Below are 26,923 nucleotides of genomic sequence, written 5' to 3'. Positions count from 1 at the left end.
GGAGTGTTGGTGGGACCTGAAGGAGATGGCAAGAGACAAATATTGGTGGAGAGAGTTCGTCGAGGCCCTATGCATCCCGTGAGGTGCCACAAGAAATAACTGATTGATTGATTGATATTTCACGTCAGTATATATATATATATATATATATATATATATATATATATATATATATATATTCCTTGCGTGTAGTAAAATTCCGACTAAAAGGGGCGGGGTGAGGGGACAAGGGACCCCCTCCTCTGTTTTTCTAGTTCCTATAATGAGGTAGGGAAAGAAAGGGATGGGGGATTGATTTATCCCCGTACCCTGAAGACTGGGCATATGAATGTGCGTGGGTGTAGTATGACGGAGGCTAAAAGGTAGGAGATTGGGAGAATGTTTGTGACAAGAAGGTTGGATGTGTTACCTTTGAGTGAAACAAAAATGAAAGAGAAAAGTGAGTCTATGTTTGGAAGTGTGAATGGAAGGATGTCAGGTGTTGACGGGGGATGGGTGAGAGAAGGTGCGGCCTTGTTAGTGAGCCCGGAAGTACAGCAGTGTGTGATTGAATGGAAAGAGGTATAATCGAGTCTGATGTGGGTGAAAGCGAAATTTGAACGTGAGTTGTGGGTGTTTGTGAGTGCATATGGGCCTGGTAGCGAAAGGGATGCAGAAGAAAGGGAGTCTTTCTGGAATGATGTTGATGAGTGTGTGCAGAGTTTTGGAGAGAATGTGAATGTGGTAACGATGGGAGATCTGAATGCTGGAGTAGGAAATGTAGCAGTTGAAGGTGTAGTTGGTATGTATGGTGTGCCTGGAAGAAATGAAAATATGGAACGAATGATAGGGATGTGTGTTGAGCGAGAGATGATAATTGGAAATACCTTGTTTGAGAAGAAAGATATAAGTATACATGGGTGAGACAGGAGGGTGGAAGGGTTGTTGATAGAGCATTGATGGACTATGTGGTTGTGTCCAGGAATGTAAAAGGAAGATTGTTGGATGTGGGAGTTTTGAGAGGGTAGGGTGGAGGTATGTCTGACCACTTCCTGGTGGAGGGAAAGTTGAGAGTAGGTAAGAGATGGGTGAGAGGGGTAAAAGGTAGGAGAGTTAGGTGTGGCAGGGAGGTTTTGAAAGTGAATAAGTTGGATAAAAGAGAGAAAATGATAAAGTATCAGGATAAACTGAAAGATGAGTCGAACGCAGTGAAAGATCAGGAAAATGACAGTGTCGAGGAGGAATGGCAGTAATTTAAGAGTGTTGTGGTGAGGCATGCGGAAGAGGTGTGTGGTGTGAGAAGAGTGGGTGTTGGTGTAAGAAAGGGAAGTGAATGGTGGTGCGTGTAAGTATGACTGTGGCTGAGAAGAGAAGTGCATATGAAGTGTGGCTGCAGAGGAAAGATGAGACGTCATATGAGAGGTATAAGGAAACGAGGAATAGGGTCAGAAGGGCTGTGAATATGCTGAAGTGGCAGCAGATGAGAGGTGGAGTTGGAGGTTGACTGAGAATTTTCCACAGAATAGGAAAATGTTTTGGAAGGAGGTGAAAAGGGTGCGAAAGGGAGAGTCTGGGAAGGAAAAGTGAGTAAAAGGAGAGGATAGAAGGATGTTAATTGAGATGGATGGAGTAAGGAACCGATGGGCGGAGTATTTGGAAAGATTGTTAAACGTTGGGAAGGAAAGGGAGGCTGAGATTGTGGCAGATGGAAGGGTGCAAGGAATGAATGTGTTGGGAGAGTTGAATGATTCTTTGAGAGAGTTGAATGATTCTTTAATCACGATGGAGGAAGTGCAGGAGGCAGTGAAGGTGATGGGTGTGCTGTGGAATGCCTCAAAGGTGGTGCAGCGACTACAGTTGAGTGGTTACTAAGATTGTTGAATATGTGTCTTGTGAAAGGTATGGTGTCAGTTGACTGGGCAAGTGCTTGTGTGGTTCCGTTGGATGAAGGTAAGGGTGATCAATATGAATGTACTAGCTTAAGGGGTATAAGTCTGTTGAGTGTTGTAGGTAAGTTGTATGGTAGAGTGTTAATTAAGAGAGTTAGAGAGGGTACAGAGGGAGTGATTGGTGATGAGCAGTGTGGCTTTAGGAGAGGGAGGGGATGCGTGGATCAGGTGTTCTCTGTGAGACAGGTGTTTGAAAAGTATTTAGCGAAAGGTAAGGATGTGTTTTGGGCGTTCATGGATTTAAAGAATGTGTATGATAGAATTGATAGGGAGGCTTTGTGGACTGTTATAAGATTGTATGGACTTGATGATAGGGTTGCTAAAAGATGTGAAAAGTTTTTATGCAAATACTAGTGCTTGTGTAAGAGTGGAAAATACTGTGAGTGTTTGGTTTCCCGCGAGAGTGGGGCTGCAGCAGGGACGTGTGATGTCGCCTTGGTTGATTAACATTTATAAGGATGGTGTTGTAAGGGAGGTGAATGCAACAGTGTTAAGTGGAGGTTGGAGTCTGGTGAATGCTGGTGGTAGAGAGTGGAATCTGAAGCAGCTGTTGTTTGCGGATGATACTGCACTGGTGAATGGTTCAGTGGAGAGATTGAGACAGTTGGTAGAGGAGTTTGGAAGGGTGTGTGAAAGGAGGAAAATGAGAGTAAATGAAAGTAAGAGAAAATGATAAAGTGTACGAGGTTGGTAGATGGTAGGAAGGTGAATCTAGTGTTGAATGGTGAGTTGCATGAGGAGGTAGAGTGTTTTAAGTATTTAGGGTCACATGTTGCTGTGGATGGAAGAATAGATGCAGAAGTCAAGTTTAGAATGAAAGAAGTAGGAAAGGTGCTGGGAGGAATGAAAAAAGTGTTTAGATGTCGTTCGCTTAGAATGGATGTAAAAAGAAGGCTTCATGAGGGTGTTGTGGTAATGACTGCATTATATGGGGCTGAAACATGGAATAAGGGTGTAGCAGAGAGGAAAAATATGAAAGTAATGGAGATGAGGTGTCTGAGGAGTGTGTGTGGAGTGTCTTGTATGGATCGAGTGAGGAACGATGAAGTGCGGAGGAGAACTGGAATTGTTCGGGAGATGTATGATCGAATTGAGCAGAGGGTGTTGCGATGGTTTGGGCATATAGAGAGAATGGATGATGAGCGTCTGGTGAAAAAGATAACTGAATCGGATGTGAGAGGTGCAAGGCTGAGAGGAAGACCACGAATAGGATGGATGGACAGTATGAAGAGAGCGTTAGATGCGAGAGGGATTCTGTTGAGCAAGAAGAGTGGTTGCGCGTGGTAGGAATGAATGGAGAGAAATTGTGAATGAATAAATGATGATGCATCCCTGAGGGGATATTCTCCCGCATTTGGTCTGATCAGCTGATCAAGTCATGTGCAGGTAAGGGGATGGGTCCATTATGATGTGGCAGGGGTAAACCAGCTCTGTTGTCAGGCCCTGCTGTAGATGTTGCTGATTGCACTGTGCAGTTGACCCTCACGCAATGTGGCGCGGTGAGGATCTGTCCCTTCTTCCCTTGTGGCTGAGATGCAAATGAATGTGTGTGTGTGTGTGGATGAGTAAATTGGAAGTGTGTCGTCCTGTCTGGGTTACCTTCCTTTCTTTGGAGGAAGCAGCCTAGGCATACATACATATACATATATATATATATATATATATATATATATATATATATATATATATATATATATTTATAAATAACAGAACGGAGGAAGGAAAAACAAATGAGTAAAAAAAAATCATCCATACACCAGATTACTGGTGTCCTCTGTTCATAAAATATCTGTAACAATTAGACTTGAACAGTTGTGGGTTGAAATTTGGAGGAAAACAACTCTGGGGAAGCGAGTTCCAGAGAGATGCAGTTCGGGGAATGAAAGAATTCTGATAGGCGGAAGTTCTGCAATATAGCTGAGTGACATTCCAGTCATGAGCGCTACCAGATGCCCGTGTAGCACGAGGGAAGGCATGGAGAGATGGCACCATGGACGCAACTTCGTCTGAGCATTTGCCAAAAAAAATATGTGTAAAATAATGCAAAGAAGACAACATTCCTTCTTACTTGCAGGGGAGGTAGTTTATATGTAATGGCAGGGTTGTTAATGATTCTAACAGTTTTATTCTGAATTTTACCTAGTTGTCTTAATGCAACCTCTCCACAACCATTCCACAAGGGTGAGCAATATTCATGCTGAGAGTGCACATGACTCTTATAAATTACAGCTAACTGCTCATCGGCGAAGAAGTTACGGACTCTGTACAATAATCCAAGTTTCTTTGAGGCGGTTTTAGCAAGTGATCTGTCATGAGAGGTCAAGCTGAGGGCACTGTTAAGTGAGACACCAAGAATTTCAATACTTTTGGAGATGGGAATATTAGTAGCACTGAAGGTAATGTACGAATCTGGCAGGCAAAATCTGTCTATTAGTAAACTGTATATATTTAGTTTTACTAGCATTAAAAGAGACAAGGTTGTTTTGTCCCCATTCACTGATTGTAGATAGATCTTGATTTATGGAGATGGCTGTACTGAGCTGAGAGGTAGAGATATTAGACTTTGTAAATGGATGTCTAAGTGTGAATGAACTATATAGAGTTGAGTAATCTGCATATGAGTGAATGGGATTGTGGGTGACAGATAAGAGATCATTAATGAGAACCAGAAATAGGGTTGGCGCCAGCACTGATCCCTGCGGCACGCCGGCGTTAATTGAGTGGAAATTGGAATATACATCATCTACTTTTACTCCTATTTTCCTGTCACTAAGATACGAAGAAATCAAAGGAACAAAAGACGTTAGTCCATAGCAAGGGAGTTTGGACAGCAGGGAACGGTGCCATACTCCGTCGAAAGCTTTAGAGATATCGAGAGCTACTGCATGAGTTTCTCCAAAAAGATCAATTGATTGATGGATGATATGAGTTAAGAAACTGAGTATGTCAATGGTGGATCTTTTGTGGTGAAAACCGTATTGTCTATCACTAATTAAGTTGTTGGATTCAAGATGTTTAACAATGTGCTTATTAATTAATGTTTCAAATACATTACCAAGAGAAGATGTGACAGCTATTGGTCCGTAATTGGAGGGGTCAGACGAACTTCCTTTTTTCGGAACTGGGTGGATATTGGCTTCTTTCCATGAATTTGGGAATAAAGAAGTACGTATGCATAGTCTGAATAATTTAGCTAGGACAGAGGCAAGTTCAGGGGAACACTTTTTCAAAACAATTGGTGGAATTCCATCTGGGCCTGGAGCTTTGTTGGTAGGTAAATTGTCTAGGATGGATTTTACGTATCTTGTCTGTATTTTAAGTGGAGCAATTTCGGGAGAATCAAGTTCCAGTACTGGGACATTCTGGCTGGTATCGTCTATGGTAGAGTTTCTGGCAAAGGTACTGGCATAGATATCTGCTTTCCCACATGGGTCATTTGTAATGTCGCCATCTGAAGATTTTAGTGGGGGAATGGAAGATGACTTGTTAAAGTTATTATTGAAAGAATTTAGAGTTGTCCAGAATATTCTATTGTCATTAGGGTTGTTAAGTAGTATTGATGCTTGCTTTTGAAGAAAGTTTGATTTAGATAGATTTAATACAGCTTTTGCATGATTTCTTGCAATTTTAAATTGGGAGAGTGATTCCGATGTTTTTGATTTTAAGTAAGAGTTATATGCTAATGACTATTGGGCTGTTGCTCTGGCACAGTTGTCATCAAACCATTTTGGAGAGTTCGATCTTTTAGTGAACTGTTCACTTGGTATGAATAAATCCATACCAGCTAGTATTTAGTCGCAAATGTGGGCTTGGGTGGAACTGGGATCACTAGAGAAGAAAGACTGCCATGGAACATCAGCAAGATAATTTCTAAATCCATCCCAGTCTTCCCTGTCAAAGTGCCATCCGGTCACCCTGACAGGTTCAGAACGGGGAGGTGTGGGAGGGTTAACTAATGAGGCTTTGATGAGATTGTGGTCAGAGGATCCAAGTGGTGACAGTACCTCTATCCTGTATTGATCTGGATTATTTATCAAGAATAAATCCAAGAGATGGGCATTATGGTCAGGATTATCAGGTATTCTGGCTGGTTGCGTTACCAGCTGGGTGAGATTAAACGATTCTGTAAACATATTATATATATATATATATATATATATATATATATATATATATATATATATATATATATATATATATATATATATATATATATATATATATATATATATATATATATATATATATATATATGGTAGGTGCAGGCGCCTACCATCCACTCACTCGATGTAGTGCTGCTAGCGGGTGTCTGCCATTTCCTCTCCTCCATCCTTCTTTCCTTCCATCCTCTTCTGTCTTCTTTTCCTTCATACTTTCCTTGTCCTTCTGCCTACGGGTAACTTTACACTCCCTCTTCTATCTTTCCTCATTCTTTCCTCTTTGTTCTCCCTGTGGGTGACTCTACACTGAGTGACAAGCCAGTTTGTTTCCTGTACACCAGGAAACCATTTACTACGCTGGGTGGTAACCAAATAACCAAATTTTGGCGTCTGGTGGTTTAGTGGGCAATTACTGCGCTCAAACCGGATTGGGCCGGTGAAGGTTTATATCCAAGGGATGGTTGGGGTTGATTGCTCATGTAATGCCACTCAGGGATGAGTGAGGCTGGTCACTTTCATCCTAAATGTTGGGACCAACTGCTTAGGCCCGGGCTCCTACGCTTCTCATGGGGTAATGTAGGATTGGATGATGGATGGATGGATGGAATATATATATATATATATATATATATATATATATATATATATATATATAAATATATATATATATATATATATATATATATATATATATATATATATATATATATATATATATATATATATATATATATATGTGTGTGTGTGTGTGTGTGTGTGTGTGTGTGTGTGTGTGTGTGTGTGTGTGTGTGTGTGTGTGTGAGAGAGAGAGAGAGAGAGAGAGAGAGAGAGAGAGAGAGAGTGGAAAATTGGATCATTATTAGTGGAATAACTGAGTGAGGTCTAGGTTATATTGGCCACGCATGACTCACTTTTTATCATGGTGAAGTAATTAAAATGGTAATTACGGTTAGGCGGCGTCAGGGCATCACCCAGGAGGGCGGAATATAATTATATAAGGGCAATGGGGGAAGTGACGGTATGATGAGGACAGGAATACAATGGAGGAAAAATAATATACTTCTGATCCAGTTGGCTTGTGTAAGGACAGGGAAATTAACGTTGGGATGAGGACAAGAACACACTGGAGGAAGTGCATCACAAAACTGATGCAAGTGGTTGGTGTAAGGGCAGGAGTGGCGTCGTCTTTTGTTGGTCGTGAATTCTTGGCGAAGGTTTCGTCATTTTGCGGGTTATTTCTCGTAGCTCAGTGGCAGAATATGGCAATACTAGATGTACAATACGTATTCTTTCAATAAGAGTTTGTCTTGACTGGCACCATTTTCTATTGTTATTTTCATGGCATAATCGGCGCTGAGGATGACGAAATGACACATATAGGTTAAGATAAAATTAACAGAAAGTTGCAGTGTTTGTGTCCACTCATGCACTACTGGTTATTTACCCACCCCCCTCTGTCTGTCTGCGTGTGTGTGTGTGTGTGTGTGTGTGCGCGTCTCTCTCTCTCTCTCTCTCTCTCTCTCTCTCTCTCTCTCTCTCTCTCTCTCTCAGTCTAACATACTGTTTAGGTTAAAGCTAAGAAATAAAAATTACTGTGACCTAGAATGAAACAAGTGTTAATTATGCGGTGCCAACATATAAATGAACCTGCACACAACTCACAATTTTTTGACTGAGATAATGCGATATCAGATACTGATGTGAAAAAAGGCAAATGACAATTTGTTCTTTTTGGCGTCTATACATTTTCCACTGGAAGATGAAAGAGAATTAGAAATATTGATGCGTGCACACACACACACACACACACACACACACACACACAAGAAGCGTGAGATGAGCCAAGGAATGCTGTGTAGAAGCCGGAAAAGAACCCCTTAATTCGATTATGTCTTATACAGTCAACCTTAACCCCTACACCGCGGGCTTGTTTACCAATTACTTGCGTGTCCCGCGGGGTTATTTGGGCTCCGAGAGACTCTCAAAAAATATTTGCTAAAAATCAGTTATTAGTCCTAGAATAATAAAATTATATATGCTTATAGCACATACCTTCAGCTTTCTCCTGGAATGATTGTTGAGCCTTCGTCAGTTTCCGTAGGACTTGTGGAGACCTCTGAAGTAGGGTAACTAAGTCTCCACTTTACACTTCCCGACAACCCGTTATATGATTACCACAGCCAGATACAAACACTATAAACACTATTCTACCATTTTCAAGTAGTTTGGGATCCATACTAAAAAAAAAAACAGTGTGAAAGCAATGGAAATTACGAGCGCGTCTGATCGCCGCACTTGCGCTAGTTCGCTCTAGGCACTCTGTCATTTATTATTCATAAAACCCCTCACACTTTATATTTCTATTACTATATCACACTTATATATATCTGGAGTCTTTCTCCATAAGTTTCATTCAGTCGTATTATTTTATTGTCACTGAAGTCATTCTATTTTTCAGTCAGTAAAATACGTAGAGCCACGGATTCACTCTCACTGTTATAACATAAATTATTTGTACTCATATTCTTATATTACTAATTACTTACATTACTATTTACATTTTCTATTCTATTTTCAATATTTACCCTTCTATTTTACTTACAATATGTTATTCACTGTCACTTTCAGTAAGATGAAACTATAGTACACTGTTCAATCATATGAACTGAACATCCATTGCTTTCACCTGCTATTTACACATTATTTACACATTATTTACACATTATTTCCAAATAATTCTGCTTCCACACTTGCACTGTTAGAACTGCTTCTGGCTGTGATAATCGAAGAAGCAGGTTACACAGAGGGAACCTGGCATTCAGCGCACTGCCAAGAGGTGCGTTTATGCTCAGGTGTGCGGCGTGTGGTATGCGCACATACCTGACACCTGCGAATCGCAGCCTTCCTTTTCCCTGTGGCAGGCATTAGCTCAAGTCTGTGCCGCTCCATATACGCCCTCTGCTCAAGTCGGTCGGGAAGTGTAACTGGATGGCGCCTTGGAGTTGCTGCTTGCACCTTACCATATTTTTCCAGCAGCTGCTGGACACAAGTCCTGGCGAACAACCTCAGGGAGAAGGACTTGGGTGGCTTTACCTTCATCTTGTACAGGATGAAGGCGTTCAGCATCGTCATATCTATGAGATGCAGAAAAACTTTCCTGTACCACCTAGTATTCTTCCTGAGGCAGTCGATCTCACCAATCATCATGTCGGACTTGTCCACCAGCCGCATGTTTATATTATAGTCCAACACAGCATCAGGTTTCATCACAGGTTCGCCTGTCCTACGGTCGACCTTCCACTGTCTCTCATCTCCCCCTTATGTACGGTGGTGAGCATGTGCACGACTCTCTTGTCATGCCACCGTATTGCCAGCATCTTCTCAGACTTGCGTAGGTGCACGTCTCCTCGCTGCGAGTTTCCTGCCTCTGGGAATTTGGGGAAGTTGGCACGATTACTTTTGACAGTGCCGCAGGAGCCAATGCCGTGCTCAGAAAGGTATTTGGCAAGTTTCGGTGCTGTATAGTAGTTGTCTGTATACAGCACATGATTCCCACCAAAATACTTTTCTAGGAGCACTTTCACTACACAGCCTGAGAAGCCAAGGGGGTGTGTTTTATCGAGATCGACAGTGCTGGCTGAATATATGACGAAGTCAAGGATGTACCCCGTCTTACAGTCGCACAGTACAAAGAACTTAATTCCAAAGCGATGGCGTTTGCTTGGAATGTACTGGACAAACCGAAGACGTCCTCTGAACAGAACCAAGGACTCATCAATGACAACCTTCTGAAATGGGTGGAAGAATGACATGAACTTATCCTTCATTCTGTTCAGAATCTCCCGGATCTTCCAGAGTGGGTCGGTTTGGGAAGGTACATCGTTGTCGGCAAAATGCAGGTTTCCCATGATGTTCCGGAAGCGATCTCTGGCCATGTACTTGTTGAAGGTCGGTGAGGGTAGTAAGGGGTCCATGGACCAGTATTCTTCCAACTCATGCTTCTTGGAGTGTGGCATAAGAAGCATGAGGGCAAAGAACACATACAGCTCCTGCACTCCCAGCATGGTCCACTGTTGCATCTTGGCTGCACCTGTACCACTAGCAGCACGTTGTGATTCGAACCTGTTAGTCTCATCACATATGTGCTGCATGACTTCGTCATCTAGGAAGGCCAAAAGGTAGTCGACACACTCAGCATTTTCGTCCATAGTGAAGGCAGGCTGAACTCTGACGAGCTCTCATCGAAAACCAGGTTTTCGGGGACAAAATCTGACCCTTCCGTCCACGCGAAGGCGTCCAGGATTCCCTGGCGTGGCGGTGGAGGGATGGTGGTGGTGGTGGTGGTGGAGGTTGGCTGAGAGGGAGGCTTATCACGGTCAAGGACACTCGCACTGACCTAAGTATGCCGTACAGCACTAGCAGCCCTTACCCTACTAGCTACACTACTTCTCACTCTCTTAGATCTACCTCTACCTCTACGGCCGGCCTTCACTGTTGATGCTGGTGGTGACTCCGACGACGAAGACTCCGGAGATAACTCAGCCGACGATGATGACGAGATGAGTAAGCGGGGCTTGGGGAACGGGGAGGTGAATGATCTCGTGACTCATGGCGGGCTGGGTCACGTGGGGGCATTGTTCTGGGGCTAACACGCCGCCTTTTCACTCCCTTCCCAAATTCTTTTCCTTCCTGCACTAAAGGCTCCTTTCCCTTGGAGCTACACACAGATTCACTGGTAGGAGCACTTGTTGTCGCTGTTTCTGGCGCGATAAGTTCACCCGGCTCATCACACGATTCACCGGAATCGTCAAAATCGCTGTCCATTATTATCATCGACAATTCAGCAAGTTCTCGTGCCACTGCAGAGTCACTGAGGCCTTTCCTGCTTGCCTCAACACTTTTCTTGGGGGTAGAGGTCACGGGGCCCTTTGCAATGGGCGCAGAAGCGGCAGGAATGGCGGGGCGTGAGTGCGACATGTTGTCTCTGCAGTGGAGGACAAGGAACTAAATGCCGCGGCTTATCTGAGAAGGGAAGGGTTGACAATGACACTTTAGGCTGACTGCTGCTAACTTACAGGCTAATTTTTTATAGGTAGAAAATCTCGGCAATAAATAAAGAAATAGGTACTTCCAGGTGAATGTAAATGTCAATTAGGATTCTCCCTTCCTTTCTGATATATATTTTTATTACAGACATCGATTACAAGGCATAAATCAAAGGGGAAATTACCGTGGTAATGTAGCGAATGAATGCACCTGAGGTTTGCTCAGGTGATAATTGGGCAATTTCAGGAGTATAACACTATCACTTACCTGTTTTTTTTTTGGTATATATTATTGGGTAACAATATGGGGCCTAGGGCTTATTTCAAAGGAGGAAATCTGTGGAAAAAAGAAGAGGGAAATTTCCGTAGCGCGCAGCGCGGCGTGGGAGGTGAGAGGAGAGGGTAATGGAGGGCAAGTAGGGAGGGGAGTCAAGAAGGGGGTAAATTATCTGAGAAGGGAAGGGTTGACAATGACACTTTAGGCTTACTGCTGCTAACTTACATGCTAATTTTTTATAGGTAGAAAATCTCGGCAATAAATATAGAAATAGGTAGTTCCAGGTGACTGTAAATGACAATTAGGATTCTCCTTCCTTTCTGATATATATTTTTATTACAGACATCGATTACAAGGCATAAATCAAAGGGGAAATTACCGTGGTAATGTAGCGAATGAATGCACGTGAGGTGTTGTCAGGTGATAATTAGGCAATTTCTGGAGTATAACACTATCACTTACCTGTTTTTTTTTTGGTATATATTATTGGGTAAAAATATAGGGCATAGGCCTTATTTCAATGGATGAAATCTGTGGAAAGAGAAGGGGGAAATTTCCGTAGCGCAGCGCGGCGTGGGAGGTGAGAGGAGAGGGTAATGGAGGGCAGGTAGGGAGGGGAGTCAGGAAGGGGTTAAAATAGCTAAAATGTCAACAATGGATGGGAGTACAGATGAGATTTGGAGTGCTGACTAGTGTTGAACATTGGCAGTACTGATATATGATACAAGCCACCACTTGAGAGCCCGGGATAATTCAAAATAACACAGAATCACAAAAGTGACGCCCCGCGGTATGATCCATTGTAGCCGAGCGTCACGAAAGTGACGCCCCGCGGTTAAGGGGTTAAAGACATTATCATTCAACCTGAGTAGTAATTATAGCCTCAGGTTCATTTGAAACGTGAAGCCAGTGAACTTCAGGCCGAAGCTGCCCAGCTCTGGCAGGCCACCATCCTCCCTTTGGGAGATAGGGAGGGAGCTGAAGAACGCTTGCATTACAGGGCAAGTGACATGCTCGGTTACACCGGTGCCGCCACATGAAGGCGTCCCTCTCCAGTACCAAACCTGAGAAGGACTTCCATTAGCGAGAGAATTGCTGAAGGTTGTAAGTCTGAAAAGTCTCCCATAAGCTGAGTAAAGATGTTTAGATGTAGCAGGAATAACAAACAAAGCCCATCCCGGTAGTGTATGTGTTGAAAGTGGAGAGAATGAATAGGAAAGAGGTAATGATGGAAATGTATGGAATGAGGCTTTGGAGAGAAACAGTACAGGATGAGACTCTGAAGAGAGTGGATTTGAAAGAGATGATGAAGGAAATGTACGGGATGAGGCTTTGGAGAGATTTGATTGTTGTTGTTGATCAAATCAAGTCTGTTTGGCCGACAGACACATCAACTGCAGGCAAGCAACATCTCCTGCAGGGTCGTCCCATCCGGTGAACCTATGTTCCCTTACGTTTGACAGCGCCTCGCCACAGGAAGGTGCGGTGAATTTTGTTGAGATTTGATTCCTGGATGGAAGCCGCATTTGCGTCTGTCTGCCCAGGTATCAGTGCCACTATAGCAGGCTCCACTTTATCCCGTAATTTGGTTTTTTGGATACCACTCACAGCCAATGGGCTTACCACTCAGTGTAAGGCCTCGTGAAGTGAAAGGAAGGAAATAAAAAGTGACAGGAAGGAATGGAAGAAGAAGGAAGTGAGGAGGACAGACACAGAGATAGAATGAGAAATGATAAGAGAGAAGTAGGCAGCGATACATTGTGTGAGTGGATGACGGTCGACACCACCTACCACCAGAACAGGAGAAAATTTACAGACTGGTGTAATTTGATTCAGCCTTAACCAGAAAGCTCTCTGAGAGCGCACATTTCCGCCAACGCCATTGTCACCATATCTCAGAAAATGAGGCTGTAGTTTTCAGGCTATGCCATGACTTAGAAGCATGATTTTTTCAGTTTTTTGCAATGTTAACAACCCCTACCCCCCCCCCAAAAAAAAAAAAAAAAAAAAAAATCCTGCATCCCCATCTGGGTCCTAATCATCTGTTTCATGCCCTGTGGACTATCCCTCCAGATAATTTCATCGAAAATCGACTGTAACTTGTTTAGAATATTTTTGTGGACTGACAAAGAGACAGACACGGGTGATCACATAACTTCGTCGAACTTCATTGGCGGAGGTAATTAACATGTACAATATGTGGCTTAATGTGGTACCAATGTCACAATGTGCTAAAAAGATGGTTTGCACTTGAGGCAACTTGCTGTGTCTACAGAACTTGCACGAACCACCTCATATAATTACGAATATAATAGAAATGAGGTCCTGGGACTGAGCGGGTAATTCGCTGACAATAGCTTGTATAAGGCGGAACAACAGATCTGACAACGGTACAGTTACCTTGCTTCCAAACAAAAAGGTATAATTTGAGTGGCTGGTGCTGCTGTATCGTGTCTTTGGAAGGAGACGAGATCAGTTTTATTCTGTTGCATGACCAGATGCCCTGCTCTGCTCCACAAATAACCCTCTTATGCTTGAGACAACTCTAGTTCTGTATTCTGGCTAACAATAAAATATGATATTCAGCAAGCATGGGTCCCAGTGGCTTGAAAGTGATACCTGAATCATCTGTAATATGCATTGAAGGCGATTTCCCAAAATTGAGTCGAATCCTAGTAAGAATTATTTGTATGATCATTCTGCAAGGCAGTGGAATGGAAACCAATTGTGTGATGTTGGTCAGAGTTACATTAGCTAAACAAAAAGCCATTGGATAATCTTGGGCATCTTTTTCGTCATATGATTTTTAAATACATGTGACAACTTTTTTTGTTTGTTTTAGCCTGATATTCGAAGGACTGAGTCTGTCTTGTAGGTATATCTGTAAGGAAGAAATACCGTAGATGGTTAGCCATGTTTGGTGGGTTAATGACTCTGACTGAATTCACTAGGCATGCTGTTGATAGTGGTATGATGGTGATGGTGATGATATATCCCTTTCTTTTACAGAAGACAGAGTCCGGTAAGATTTGAGTACTGATGATAATGATGTGTCCCTTTGTTGTACAGGAGACAGGGTCCAGGAAAGATAATGGTGATGATATGCGCGTTATTGTGCTGGAAACAGTGTCCTTGGAGGGCTAAAGTAATGATGATGTTTTACCTTCTTGTTGTGCAGGAGCCTGTATCCGTACAGATGGTGTAATATGATGATTAATATGATGATGATGATGATGATGATGATTTTTTTTTTTTTTTTTTTAATAGGAAGGTGGGGAAAGAAGAGAGAATAGGGGAAGGGATAGTAAGAAAGAGGAAGGAAGAGGGAGTAGACAGTTGGTGGGCTGGCCACCATGCTTTGTTTTGTTTATAGTATTTGTTAGATAACTGCTTTAGTTTTGTTTATTGAGTTATTTAGGTAAGTGCTTTGTTTTGTATATTGTGTTAGTTTGGTAAGTGTATGTAGTGGTTATGGCTGTGTATGTTTGTGTGCGCGTGCGTGCGCGTACGCATGTGCGCGTGGATGTGGGCGTGTGCGTGGGTGCGTGTTCATATGTTTTGTATGTGTGAATTGCGCTAGCGAGCTAGCTTTTGAGGGTTTGGTTGGGTTGTTTGGGTTTATGTCGAAATTGGGTTTTGTCGTTAATAGGTGGGATTTTTGTATTCGTTAGTGCGACACTTATCGTTTGGGTTGAGTTTAGTAAATTGGTATAGGGTCTTGGTTGTTTAATATGGTTTTTAAACTACTAGGGAACCATTTGTGGAAGGAGCGATTCTCATCGTTGATGTTGTAAGTTAATGCGTTGTATGTTTCAGGGTTTATTTCCTCGATTTTACTCCAGATTTTTTTCGCTTGGTTATGTAATCTTATGTTTAACGGTTTGGTTTTAGTTATGGCGTGAATTTGTTCCGTGTTAAGTGTGTAAGGGTACTGCTGATTAGTTGCAAATCTGAGGGCTTTGTTTTGTAAGACTTGTAGTTTTTTAAGTTGGGTATAGCTGAAGGTGTGTGTGGGAATGGGTGGGTAATCTAGTATGGGGAGGATCAGTGCTTTGACAAGGTGGGATTTGACTTTTATAGGCATGTCCTTGAATCTGAGTAAGCGGGATAATGCTCCAGTAGCTTTTTGTTTTCTATCCTGTACACTGGGAAGATAGCCTCTAGAGTTAAGTTTAAACCCAAGTATTTTACCCTCTTCTTTGAAGTCTGTTATTTCTTCGTTAATTATTAAAGGTTCTTTTTTGGTGTTGGCAAGTTGGATGATGGAGAATTTATTTATGTTAGTTTGTATTTTCCATTTTGATTCATATTCGTTAATTTTCTCGACTTCGCTTTGAGTTCTTGAGTTCATGATCCTTCTAGATGGTCCAGGATAGTTAATAATTTGGGAAATATCGTCAGCGTAACTTATATTGATGCCATGGGTTGCTTGTGGGGAGTCACTGGTGAAAATAGAGTAAAGAGTTGGTGAGAGTACGCTCCCTTGAGGAACCCCGCTTTCCAGAGCAAAGCTAGCCCCTGTGTAATTATTTATTTTGATTTTAGCCTTTCTGTCGTCAAGAAAATCACAGAGAATTTTTTCAGTTATAGTTGGGAGGTTGAGATTAAGTAATTTATATTTAAGTCCTAAATGCCACACCTTGTCAAAGGCTTTTGTTACATCTCTAAGGATGGTGTGGCATTGTCCTTTGTTAGATTTACTTATTGCTATATGTTCTGATGCTATTGCAATTGCTTGAGTGGTGCCCCTTAGTAGTCGAAAACCGTATTGATTCTTATTGTATAGATTCTCAGATTCAAGGTGTAGTCTGAGCCTTTTATTAATTATTCTCTCTAGTACCTTTCCAGGGACTTCTAAGAGCGAGATGGGTCTGTAATTCTCTACGAGATGTGGGTTCTTGTTCTTTTTTGGAATTAGTTTTATAATGGCGATGATGATGATGATGATGATGTACTCAATGTTGTGCAAAAGCCAGTGTTCAGGAGGGGGGAATGGGATGATGACGATAACAATAATAATAATGATGCTGACGATGCAAAACCCTCGTGTGTTGTTCAGGATACAGTGTCCGGGGAAGTGAGCAGGTCCATCCTGACGCTCGTGCCTGAGCCCCGCCACCACGGCCTGTCCCTGGCCTGCCTCGCCTTTACCCCTGCCACCCCCCTCACCCACCACACCATCACATCAGCCACAACGATACAAGTTCTGTGTGAGTATCAAACCTGTGTGCATATTTGTTCACAAGACATAATGAGCCCACACGACAGTGCCTTATAGAACAAATACTCACACGCAAATACTCACACACTGACACCATTTCAAAGCTATGCTAACATCTGTTCACAAGATATAATATGCTCATATGACATTGCTCGCAAGACAACTAAGACAACAACACAAAAAATACTGACTTTTGCAGGACAGTGTTGTGCAAGACAGTCACACGATAAAGTTGCTAGTTTTATGTGGGCATCGCATTTCATATCTGTGCCCACATATGCTTACAAACCATATGCTCACACGACAAGTTCTTACATGCATGCATAAAAATGTTACCATGCTTCCTGAAAGATTCACTGTATTGTTGTTGGCCATGGTACATTTCATGTTTTCTGTGTTATGGAAGCTTAGCTAAGTACCAAAACCAGCTAATTATATCCCAAGTGCTGCTGGAAATTGTTGAGAAAAGTGAATATAAGATGTACAAACATACCTGAAAGTATGAGTGAGTCACAGCTCGGGCTTTGACTCTGTGCTGAATGTTTCCTTCCAGGGTGATGGTTGTGTGGCAAGTTACCATGCTTGTAACCACATATCACTCTCATGGTAGGACCTCACATCTACAGAATTCGACAACTGTTTATCAGTGCATTGTTCAAGCAACAGTTACTCACACATTCACAAGGCAAAAAAAAAAAAAAAAAAAAAAAAGCCAAATTCTTACAACTTGCCACTTATATATTCCGGTATAAAGGTTGGCACGTCCAACTAGCGATGGGAAAAGATACAAACCTGAATCTTGGGCCTGTGGGACTCTTGGATAAAGTACGTTTTCTTCCTTGTCTCTTCACCCAGCAATACATTTAGTGATCCGAGTATTAACCAACTGTAGTATTGTGTGCCTTTATTTTTTTTTCTTAGGAAGATCAGGTTTTAGCACAGACTGATCGTATGCCAAATATGGGGTGTCAGAAACCCCAGTCCCCGAAATTTAACTTTTAAAAATATGAGCATAAGGTCTACAGATCTGTCCGTCTCATTACCTTCCTGCCTAGTGATGCTCTTCATGGGGATGATGGGGTCATAGCTGTACCTGGCTCTGATTTTGCTCTATAGAGCCATTGGGGTATGTTAGACCCCAGATTACCTATAATGTAACCACATTTGAGCCCTCTTGTGAATTTTTATTTCAATTTGCTGTCTTTCTCCTTTTGTATACAGAAGGTCCCAACATCGGTCTACTGCAGGCCACCCAAGGAATCATGCTATTACTTTTCAATTTTGCAAGATTTAATTTTAAAATTTGTATACCTAAAATTTAACCATTTTTGTATAAACTTTAAAAAAAATATATATTTTTTTCTATTAAACTTTATTTTTTCTGGCCCTATTTACAGATAAGGGGTTGAATTATTTGTGTATTGAAGTATTTTGAAATATCTCAAGCGGCAGTATTTTTTTTTTTCCGTGGGGTTCGCTAGACCCCACGTTACCTAATATAGTAACAAAATCAAGATTACCTATCTAGGGTTAAACTCCGTTGCGTCGATAGGCATTAATCCTAAGCATCCTTCACTCACTGCCTTCATTACACCTTCACTGCTATGACGTCTTTTGTATTATTTACACTATTGGCACCGTCAAACGATTTCGTTCATTTTGGCATTCAGTTGGCCAAGGCGATGTAGTAGCTTAGTTTAGCTTGGCTACCTCAAGACGATTCCATTCAACTTAGGTGATTTAGTGAAGCAATTAAAAAACGGCTGTCCTATAGTGAATAAAATCCACTGAAGGTAGTGAAAATAGAATGGAATTATGCATAACCAGAGCCAAGAGGTTAAGAATGGCAGATCGTAACGAAAGGGTTAGAAGCAGCCTCCTTTACCCCATTAAATCGAACAACGTATATCCTCTTTATAAACTCTCTGTTTCCACAGGATATTTATCATTTTGGTGCTTTCTGCAGTCAGTGTGCTGTTGCTTTAATGTATCCATGACAGTAAGTTTACTGATAAATTCACGTATACATCCTACTGTCCCATGCTCGCAATCTTTTCTGCTAATATGTCATGCCCTTTTTTGTACCCATGAAGCATTTTTTCTCTGACCCACGTAATCTCATTCTCTCACTCTCTACTGTGCGCGATCATCCTGTTGTCTTCTCTGGTTACGTCTCATTATCACTACTGTACACGAGTCCCGTGCCACGACTCCTGCCCTCCTGTCCCCTGAAATTTATACAGTCCATTTATAAGTCCACAACTCACACTCACCACATCCCTCCTTGCTATTACTCTTCTTCCGTCCCTTATGTTTCCCCATTGCTTCTCGTGTCTATGTCTCAACCGCATCACATATCCTTGCTGCCACTACTGCCCTCCTTTCTTTGCTTTAACATACAGTCCTCTTGTCTATCCACATCTCATCCTCACTACATCCCTCTCTACCCACCCACCCCGTCCCATTCGTCATCACACTCTCCTGGTGCCCACCTATGTCTCCGCATCATGCCGTGCAGTTTTTTTTACCGCTCCTGTTCTTCTGCACTTCACACGGTCCTTTTATCTACCCAACTTTTCGTCTCACCCCACCGCCACCTTAACCTCCAGTACGCCTTCCTGATACATTTCTTCCACCAGCTATAGTTTTATTATATATATTATGGTGTGTGTTTGAGATCTGTGTGTGAAGTTTAACGTGAGTTTATATTTTTAATTATACTCTTGATATACGTTGGCAATGACCTTGATGTTTTGATGACAGCAACAGGTTTGTGATCACTTGTACTCATAATCTTCATTCATTTGTCTCTTGTGTGCCGCAGACAAGCCACGGCTGCAGCTGCGGGTGGAGCCTCACATGGACCTGCGGGATGTGGAGGAGGGCGAGGACGTCACCTTCGTCTGCCACATCGACGCACATCCACCCGTCACCGGCGTCCAGTGGGCCCATGATGTGAGTTAGCCCTTTACAGCACCACAGCACACTCATAGGGTCCAGTGGGCCCATGATGTGAGTTAGCCCTTTACAGCACCACAGCACACTCATAGGGTCCTGTGGGCCCATGATGTGAGTTAGCCCTTTACAGCACCACAGCACACTCATAGGGTCCAGTGGGCCCATGATGTGAGTTAGCCCTTTACAGCACCACAGCACACTCGTAGGGTCCAGTGGGCCCATGATGTGAGTTAGCCCTTTACAGCACCACAGCACAGTCTCACGGGGTCCACTGGGTCCTTGATGTAAAATGTACACCACCGCAGCACACTCATGGGTCCTGTGGTACCATGATGTGAATTTTACATACCACAGTACACTGACGGGTTCTATGGGCTCATGTTGTGAGTTATACACCACCACTGCACACTCTTATGCTCGTAGAACTTGATCGTGAATAATGGACTCTTAGCATCAGGTATCAACGACCATATGACACTAATTCAAAGCAGTGACACATGACTCACAATGGAGCAGAACGAGGAAAGAGATGCAGGAGTGACCCTGATGTGGAAGTGGTCTTGATGTGGAAGTGGTCTTGGTGTAGAAGTGGTCTTGGCGTGGAAATGGTCTTGGTGTGGAAATGGTTTTGGTAGAGAAATGATCTCAGCACAGAAACAGTGTTGATGCTGAAGTGGTCTTGGCTTTGAAATGATTTTGGTATTAAAGTGGTTTTGACGTTGAAGTGGTTTTAGTGTTGAAGTGGTCTCAGTGATGGAGTGGTCTTGACATTGAAGTGGTCTTAACATTGAAGTGGTGTTGACATTTGAAGTGGTCTTGACTGAAGTGATCTTGACATTGAAGTGGTCTTGACATTGAAGTGGTCTTGACATTGAAGTGGTCTTGACATGGAAGTGGTCTCAGTGATGGAGTGGTCTTGGCTCTGAAGTGGTCTTAACATTGAAGTGGTCTTCTTGACATTGAAGTGGTCTTGACATTGAATTGGTCTTGACATTGAAGTGGCCGTGGCAGTGAAGAGGCCTTGGCAATGAAGTAACCATAGCAGCAAAGTGGCCTTGGCAGGAAAGTGGTCCTGGCGATGAAGTAGTCTTGGCATTGAAGTGGTCTTGGCAAAGAAGTGGCTTGGCGATGAAATTAACTGGCGATGAAGTGGCTTTATTGGTCAGGTGAATGAAAGGCTTGGCCCCTCGAAGGAAGGAAGGGTCTACGTCAATGGGAAGTCCTTAAATTATTCATGCCAGGAAACCAAATGACTAACATGATAGGAGTAGAGGGAAAATGAAGGCCGGAAGGAACACGGAAATATCAAGACGAGGGGTAAGACAGAGGAGAAGAGGACCGTAAGAAGAAAAAGATGGAGACAAAAAGGCCCTTGTTAATCTTCTCTTATGACAGGCAGGGATACTGGGGAAGTATTCAACCTCCCCTTCCAAGAGGGACGTATGCTCGTAGTCTCCTTGGCTTAGCAGGATTTGTGGCCCGAATTCCTAAGCGGTTTATTTTGCTTTTATTTTAGCACGTCTTTCTAAGCTCTTCATTTTACCTGTTTCCTAGCACTTCTTCCATAGCGATTTATTTATCTGTTTTATAACCTATCTTCCTCAGAGGTTTATTCTGCTTTTTGTTAGCATGTCTTCCTTAGCGACTTATTGTATCCTTTCTGGCACGTCTTCGTTGGTGAATCTTTTCTCCTGTTTCACCTCAATATTCTTCTATGCCACTAATATCTCTGATGTCGACACAGTTGGCATAAATATGCAGATAAATATTAACGTTCTGTAAGAAGAAGAAGAAAAAAAAAAGATGTTCTACAGAGCATCCCAAGTCGATGAGAATGTATATCCGATGATCCTCTTTTAGTTGGCTTTGGTGGCTTTAAAGCACCTCTTCCTTAACTTTAATAATTCTGAACATTTCACATTGGCACTTTAATATTCATTTGTATGTTGCTCAAGCTGTCAAGGTCCGTATTGCAATGCTACCACTGGAATTCCAATGACGTCCATTATGTGTTTTTTATTTTGTTGCTACCAGACAATTTTATTTAAATTAGAAGAGGCCCCTCGTATTAGAGGGGTTTATTGATGCCACATTCAACTCCTATACTTCAAAAAGCCTTTTCATAAACTGATTAATATCTTCAGTAAACAACATGAATAAAATGAAATACATCTACGGGCTCAGTGGAATAATTTTCAGTCGAGCAGGGCAGTACTCCCGAGGTGGATGGAAAGCTGATGACAGGGAGTACAGGAGCTCCCGTTTCATCAGCCCTCAGGACTAGTTCCTGACCATCCCCCTTTGCTGAACTTTTTCATTGTCTCAGTTACACAGAGAGTAGGCCAGCATGCTCTCCAATACAAATTTCTCTGTCTACACCAAACTACATGCACAGTACACACTACACTTCCTTTTCCAAAATTCAAAAAAATCATGGCATCTCAACACTCAATCTCGGAGTCCCCAGGGGGGGGACCATAAATGCCCCCACCTTCCGCCCCTCTCCCGGTGACGACTTGAGCTGCCTGGAACCACTGTCTGACTCACTTCTTCTTCATTTCTGCAACATTCGCGGCCTTTCCTCTAACTTTCGCTCTGTTGAGCACCACCTCTCCTCCTCTAAACCTCACCTTCTCTTTCTAACTGAGACTCAGCTGTCTGAGGCAACTGACAGCAAACCCTTTTCTGTATCCTCCTACTTTCTCTATACTCATTTCAAAGCCAAAGGTGGCTGTTGTGTATATATACGCAACGACTTATCTTGCTCTCGTGTTCCTGAACTCGATTCTTCTGAATTCTCTACACTCTGGCTTCAGCTTTCCTGTCATTCTCTGACTAAATATATCTGTGCTGTTTACTTATCCCCTAATTCTACTGACTATCAAAAATTCAACTATCTTACTTCTATGATGGAACACTTTCTACCCATTTCTCCATTCTCTGAATTCTCCATTTTAGGAGATTTCAATGTTCACCACCACCTTTGGCTCTCCTCTCCTTTCACTGATCCACCTGGTGAACAAGCCTAAATCTTTTCTATCCTTAATGACCTAGAGCAGCTTGTACAGCACCCTACCCGTATCCTAGACCGCCTTGGAGAGAGCTCCAACATACTTGACCTCTTCCTTACAATTAATCTTTCTGCTTTACACTGTTAATCTTTTCTCTCCATTGGGCTCCTCCAATCACAAACTTATCACCTTAACCTGTCCTATCACTCTGGTACGGCCTGTGGACCCTCCAGGGAAACGTCGTCTGTGGCATTTCGTAGCCGTGGATTGGGAATCCCTCATGCAGTACTTCTTTCATTTTCCCTGGAATGATTATTGCTTCCATGGCCGGGAGCCATCTGGGTGTGCCTTGCGCATTACGGAGGTTATTCTCTCAGGCATGGAAGCATACATTCCTCTCTCATCTAACGCAAGAAAGCCTTGGTTCAATCACACTTGTTCTAATGCTGTCCGCAACAAGGAGAGGGCCTACAAAAGGTACGGGAGCCAACCCACCCTTGAATCACATCATCTTTACGTTTCTGCCCAGAATTGTGCTAGGTCTGTTCTTCGCTCTGCTAAAAATAATTTCATCCGTACTAAATGCTCTCAACTCTCTAACTCGAATTCTTCCTGCTGCTTCAGGCACCTTGCCAAAAACCTTTCTAACAACTTTCCCTCATCATCCTTCCCTCCTTTTTTGTACTCTGATGGTTCCATAGCTATATTTCTTCTACTGATAATGCAGATCTCTTCACACAGACTTTCTCCTCCAATTCCACCTTAGATATTCCGGTGCTGTTCCTTCATCACTTCCCCCCTCTGACTTCCTCATGGCTGACTTAAAATTTCTTCAGTTGATGTTTTTTCTGCCATCACTGGCCTCAATACTAACAAGGCATATGGGCCTGATGGGGTCCCTCCTGTTGTTCTCAAGAACTGTGCTTCTGTGCTTACACCCGGCCTAGGCAAACTCTTTCGCCTTTGTCTGTCAACTTGTACCTTTCTTTCTTGCTAGAAGTTTGCTCTCATTCAGGCAGTCCCAAAGAAGGGTGACCACTCCCAACCCTCCAACTATCGTTCAATTGCTTTAACGTCCTGTATTTCAAAAGCTTTCGAGTCAATTCTCAATAGAAAAATTTTAAGGCATCTTTCCTATCACAACCTTCTTTCTGATCGTCAGTATGGGTTCTGTCAGGGACGCTCCACTGGCGATCTTCTCACCTACCTTTCAGACTCCTGGTTATCCTCCTTTCGGGACTTCGGCGAAAGCTTTGCCATTGCACTTGACATCTCAAAGGCTATCGATGGAGTCCGGCATAAATCTTTAATTTCCAAACTGCCCTCTTACAGTTTCTATCCTTCTATCTGTACCTTCATCTCTAGCTTCCTTTCTGGTCGTTCTGTAGCCGCTGTTGTAGACGGCCATCGTTCTTCTCCTAGGTCTATCAACAGTGGTGTTCCTCAGGGCTCTGTCCTATCACCAACTCTCTTCCTTTTATTCATCAATGATCTAAACTGTACATCTAACCCTATCTACTCATACGCTGATGAATCCACCCTTCACCTTTCCATTCGGTTCCCGCATTGCCCATCTCAGCAGTTACTTCAACAAACAAGGGATGAGGCTATGGCACATCTAATGTCTGACTTGGCTCGTATCTGTGACTGGGATAAAAATAATCTGGTTGTTTTTAATGCATCTAAGACTCAGTTCTTACACATTTCAACCCGACAAAATCTTCAACAGGTATACCCACTAATGTTTAATAATATTCAGCATAATCCTGCATCATCCTTGAACATGCTTTGGGTTTCATTTACTCGGGACTTATCTTGGAAAGATCATATTACTATCTATCTATCTATCTATTGCCAGACGCCTGAATTCCGTTTGGGGTGGCCACCAACAAATCGCCTCCAAGTCGCCCTGTCCCCCGCCATTTCACTGCCCTGCTCCCAACTCACACCCCCTTCATTTACTCGGGACTTATCTTGGAAAGATCATATTACATCTCTTGTAAAATCTGCTTCCAAGAGATTAGGTGTGCTAAGCCGACTCCGTTCTTTCTTTTCCCCTGCACAATTGTTAACTCTATATAGGGGTTTTATCCGCCCCTGTGTGGAGTACAACTCTCATGTGTGGGGCGGCTCCCCACATACAGCTCTTCTCAATAGGGTGGAGTCAAAGGCTTTTCGTCTCATTAACTCTCCTCTTACTGACTCCCTTCAACCTCTGTCTCTTTGCCGCACTGTTGCATCTTTATCTCTTTTCTATCGCTACTTTATTGGTCACTGGCCACACTATTGCATCTTTATCTCTTTTCTATCGCTACTTTAATGGTCACTGCTCCTCTGAACTGTCTTCATGCATTCCTCCAACCCTACGACGGCCGCGTAGCACCAGTCTAGCAGCAAACTTTTATCTCTTTTCTGTCCAACTCTCTAATGCAAGAGTTAACCGTTACCACCTGTCCTTCAGTTATGCAACAGGTCAACTCTGGAACTGTCTCCCTCTGTCTGTATTTTCTGCTGCCAATGATCTCCAGTCTCTATCGTATTTTGTTTTTCTCTTGGAGGGAACTGTTATTGCAGGCTTATGGCCTTTGGTTCCTTCTTCCTCAAAAAAAAAAAAAAAACTGACGTAACTGGGAAAAAAATCCATTAATAGTTGATATTTCTTACGTGGTAGTGGTACTTGGAACCCCTGATTCATCTGAAACTTAAACCCAATGGACTGCAAGCTGAAGCTGCACTCATCCTGCACCTCCATCTTTGTTTCGGAGCATGGTGGCCGTGGGGGAGGGAGGTGATCGGGGCTTGCATAACCCAGCAGAGGAGTTGCTCAGTTTTGTCAGTGCCACCACGTGAAGGCGTCCTTTTCCAACATCATTTTATAACGGGGCAAAAGTGTTTAGACAGGCCGGGACGCATACTTACTTAGCTTAGTCGATGTGAGTTAACCATTCAGCTTGATTTTTTTTTCTTTTTTTTTTTTTTTGCTATTTTTCCGCTAACTGGAATAGTAAATCTTTACAGGAGACAAATATACCTGACAACCGGCAGTATTAACACCACGAACGAGCTGGTTAATTACTTGAATCTGGTGATCTGTTGTTCATTTCATTATGTTATCTCCAGTCGATTTCACCCACCTCTGGATGGATTTTTCTGTCTGTTGAAGTCTAGTATGACCTTTATTAGCCCTTACCTATTGATGATTCTATCAAAGTTCAATAAAATCGCCTGTTGACAGCAAGACTAAACAAAAAGATACGTCGCCAGATACAAGGGATTAAAGAACTATAGGGTAGTTCTTACGTTGTACTCTCTTGCCAATACTGATTGTTGCAGGAATGGCTCAGTCTGCTGATGTGGGTGCGTGAGCGGGTTATCCGTGCTTGTTGAAAATACACAGCCAGTGACAGGTTATCGTTACACAATACTGTATGTATATACAGCGGCTTTTTTTCATGGAAGGTACAGTAGATATTGATGTCGATGATGGGGACGTCCTCGCAATGCACAAGAACTGACAGAAGCGATGGAATTAATGAATCACCCAGTACTTTTAACCCGTGCCGTCCCGAGGACGTACTTCCACGTCCTCACGTTTTGTCACAGCTAATCCCGAGGACGTACTTCAACGTCCTGCAATTGCAAGGTTCATAATTTCCACAATTTTCAATTTTCGCGAGTCATTTTTGGTACGTATACACGGGACACCTGCCTCAACAAGATGCCAGGCAGAGACAATGCCTTACCCAGCATGACCTCCTCCCCCCCCCTGCATGCCCTTTTCTCAGCAATTCACCTGTTATCAGTGACCTGGCCAGTATAGCTATGTCATGCCACGGTACGAAATTCAGGGCCAGAGTGATTCCCCAATCAATGACAATGTGGAGGACAAACTTTACATAGCTTTAGAGGAAGAAACAGTTAGAAATGATGATCAGGTAATGTGGCAAAAAAAGGTCAGGTATTAGCGAGTGAAACAATGCTTATAATGCCTATATTACTGCTTGAAAACCAATATACTTTTGTACTACATATAAATTCGTAACAGTAGATAAATAAATACCGTTTATGACTGGTGTGAAATAGTTATCCTCCCATAGAACTCGTTTTCTTTGGCGCCAGCCTGATAGAAAACCCAGTAAAGTAAGGAGGCTCTCCTACCTGTAATGAGTATTTTAAACCTCAGGTGAGCGATTTCTCTATGAATTTTCGATGTTTCTCACCAAAAGCGAAAGTTTTAGCAAAAAAAAAAAAGGTCAAAAATTGCCCGGGATTGGGGGGTACCAGTGGTCAAAAAGTGGCCGGGACTGGGCGGGTTAACATATT

At 42.7% G+C, this 26,923-nt stretch overlaps 1 protein-coding gene across 1 annotated transcript in view; it reads left to right on the top strand.

Moving 5' to 3' along the window:
- The window catches only part of LOC145408640 (protein turtle homolog A-like), a gene marked incomplete at its 5' end in the record, with an annotated part of 264,170 nt that overhangs the window by 21,501 nt on the left and 215,746 nt on the right, over positions 1-26,923 (top strand). The window contains 2 exons of the mRNA XM_080279325.1: positions 16,470-16,620; positions 19,456-19,586. Of these exons, the coding sequence (XP_080135451.1) occupies positions 16,470-16,620; positions 19,456-19,586 (282 nt within the window). The remainder of the gene's footprint in view (positions 1-16,469; positions 16,621-19,455; positions 19,587-26,923) is intronic.

Source organism: Coenobita brevimanus, chromosome 78 (genome assembly GCF_032717465.1).
Source record: "Coenobita brevimanus isolate Jiangsu-jjx chromosome 78, ASM3271746v2, whole genome shotgun sequence".
Classification (NCBI taxonomy): Eukaryota; Metazoa; Arthropoda; class Malacostraca; order Decapoda; family Coenobitidae; genus Coenobita; species Coenobita brevimanus.
This window is presented reverse-complemented; position numbering and strand designations above follow the sequence as displayed.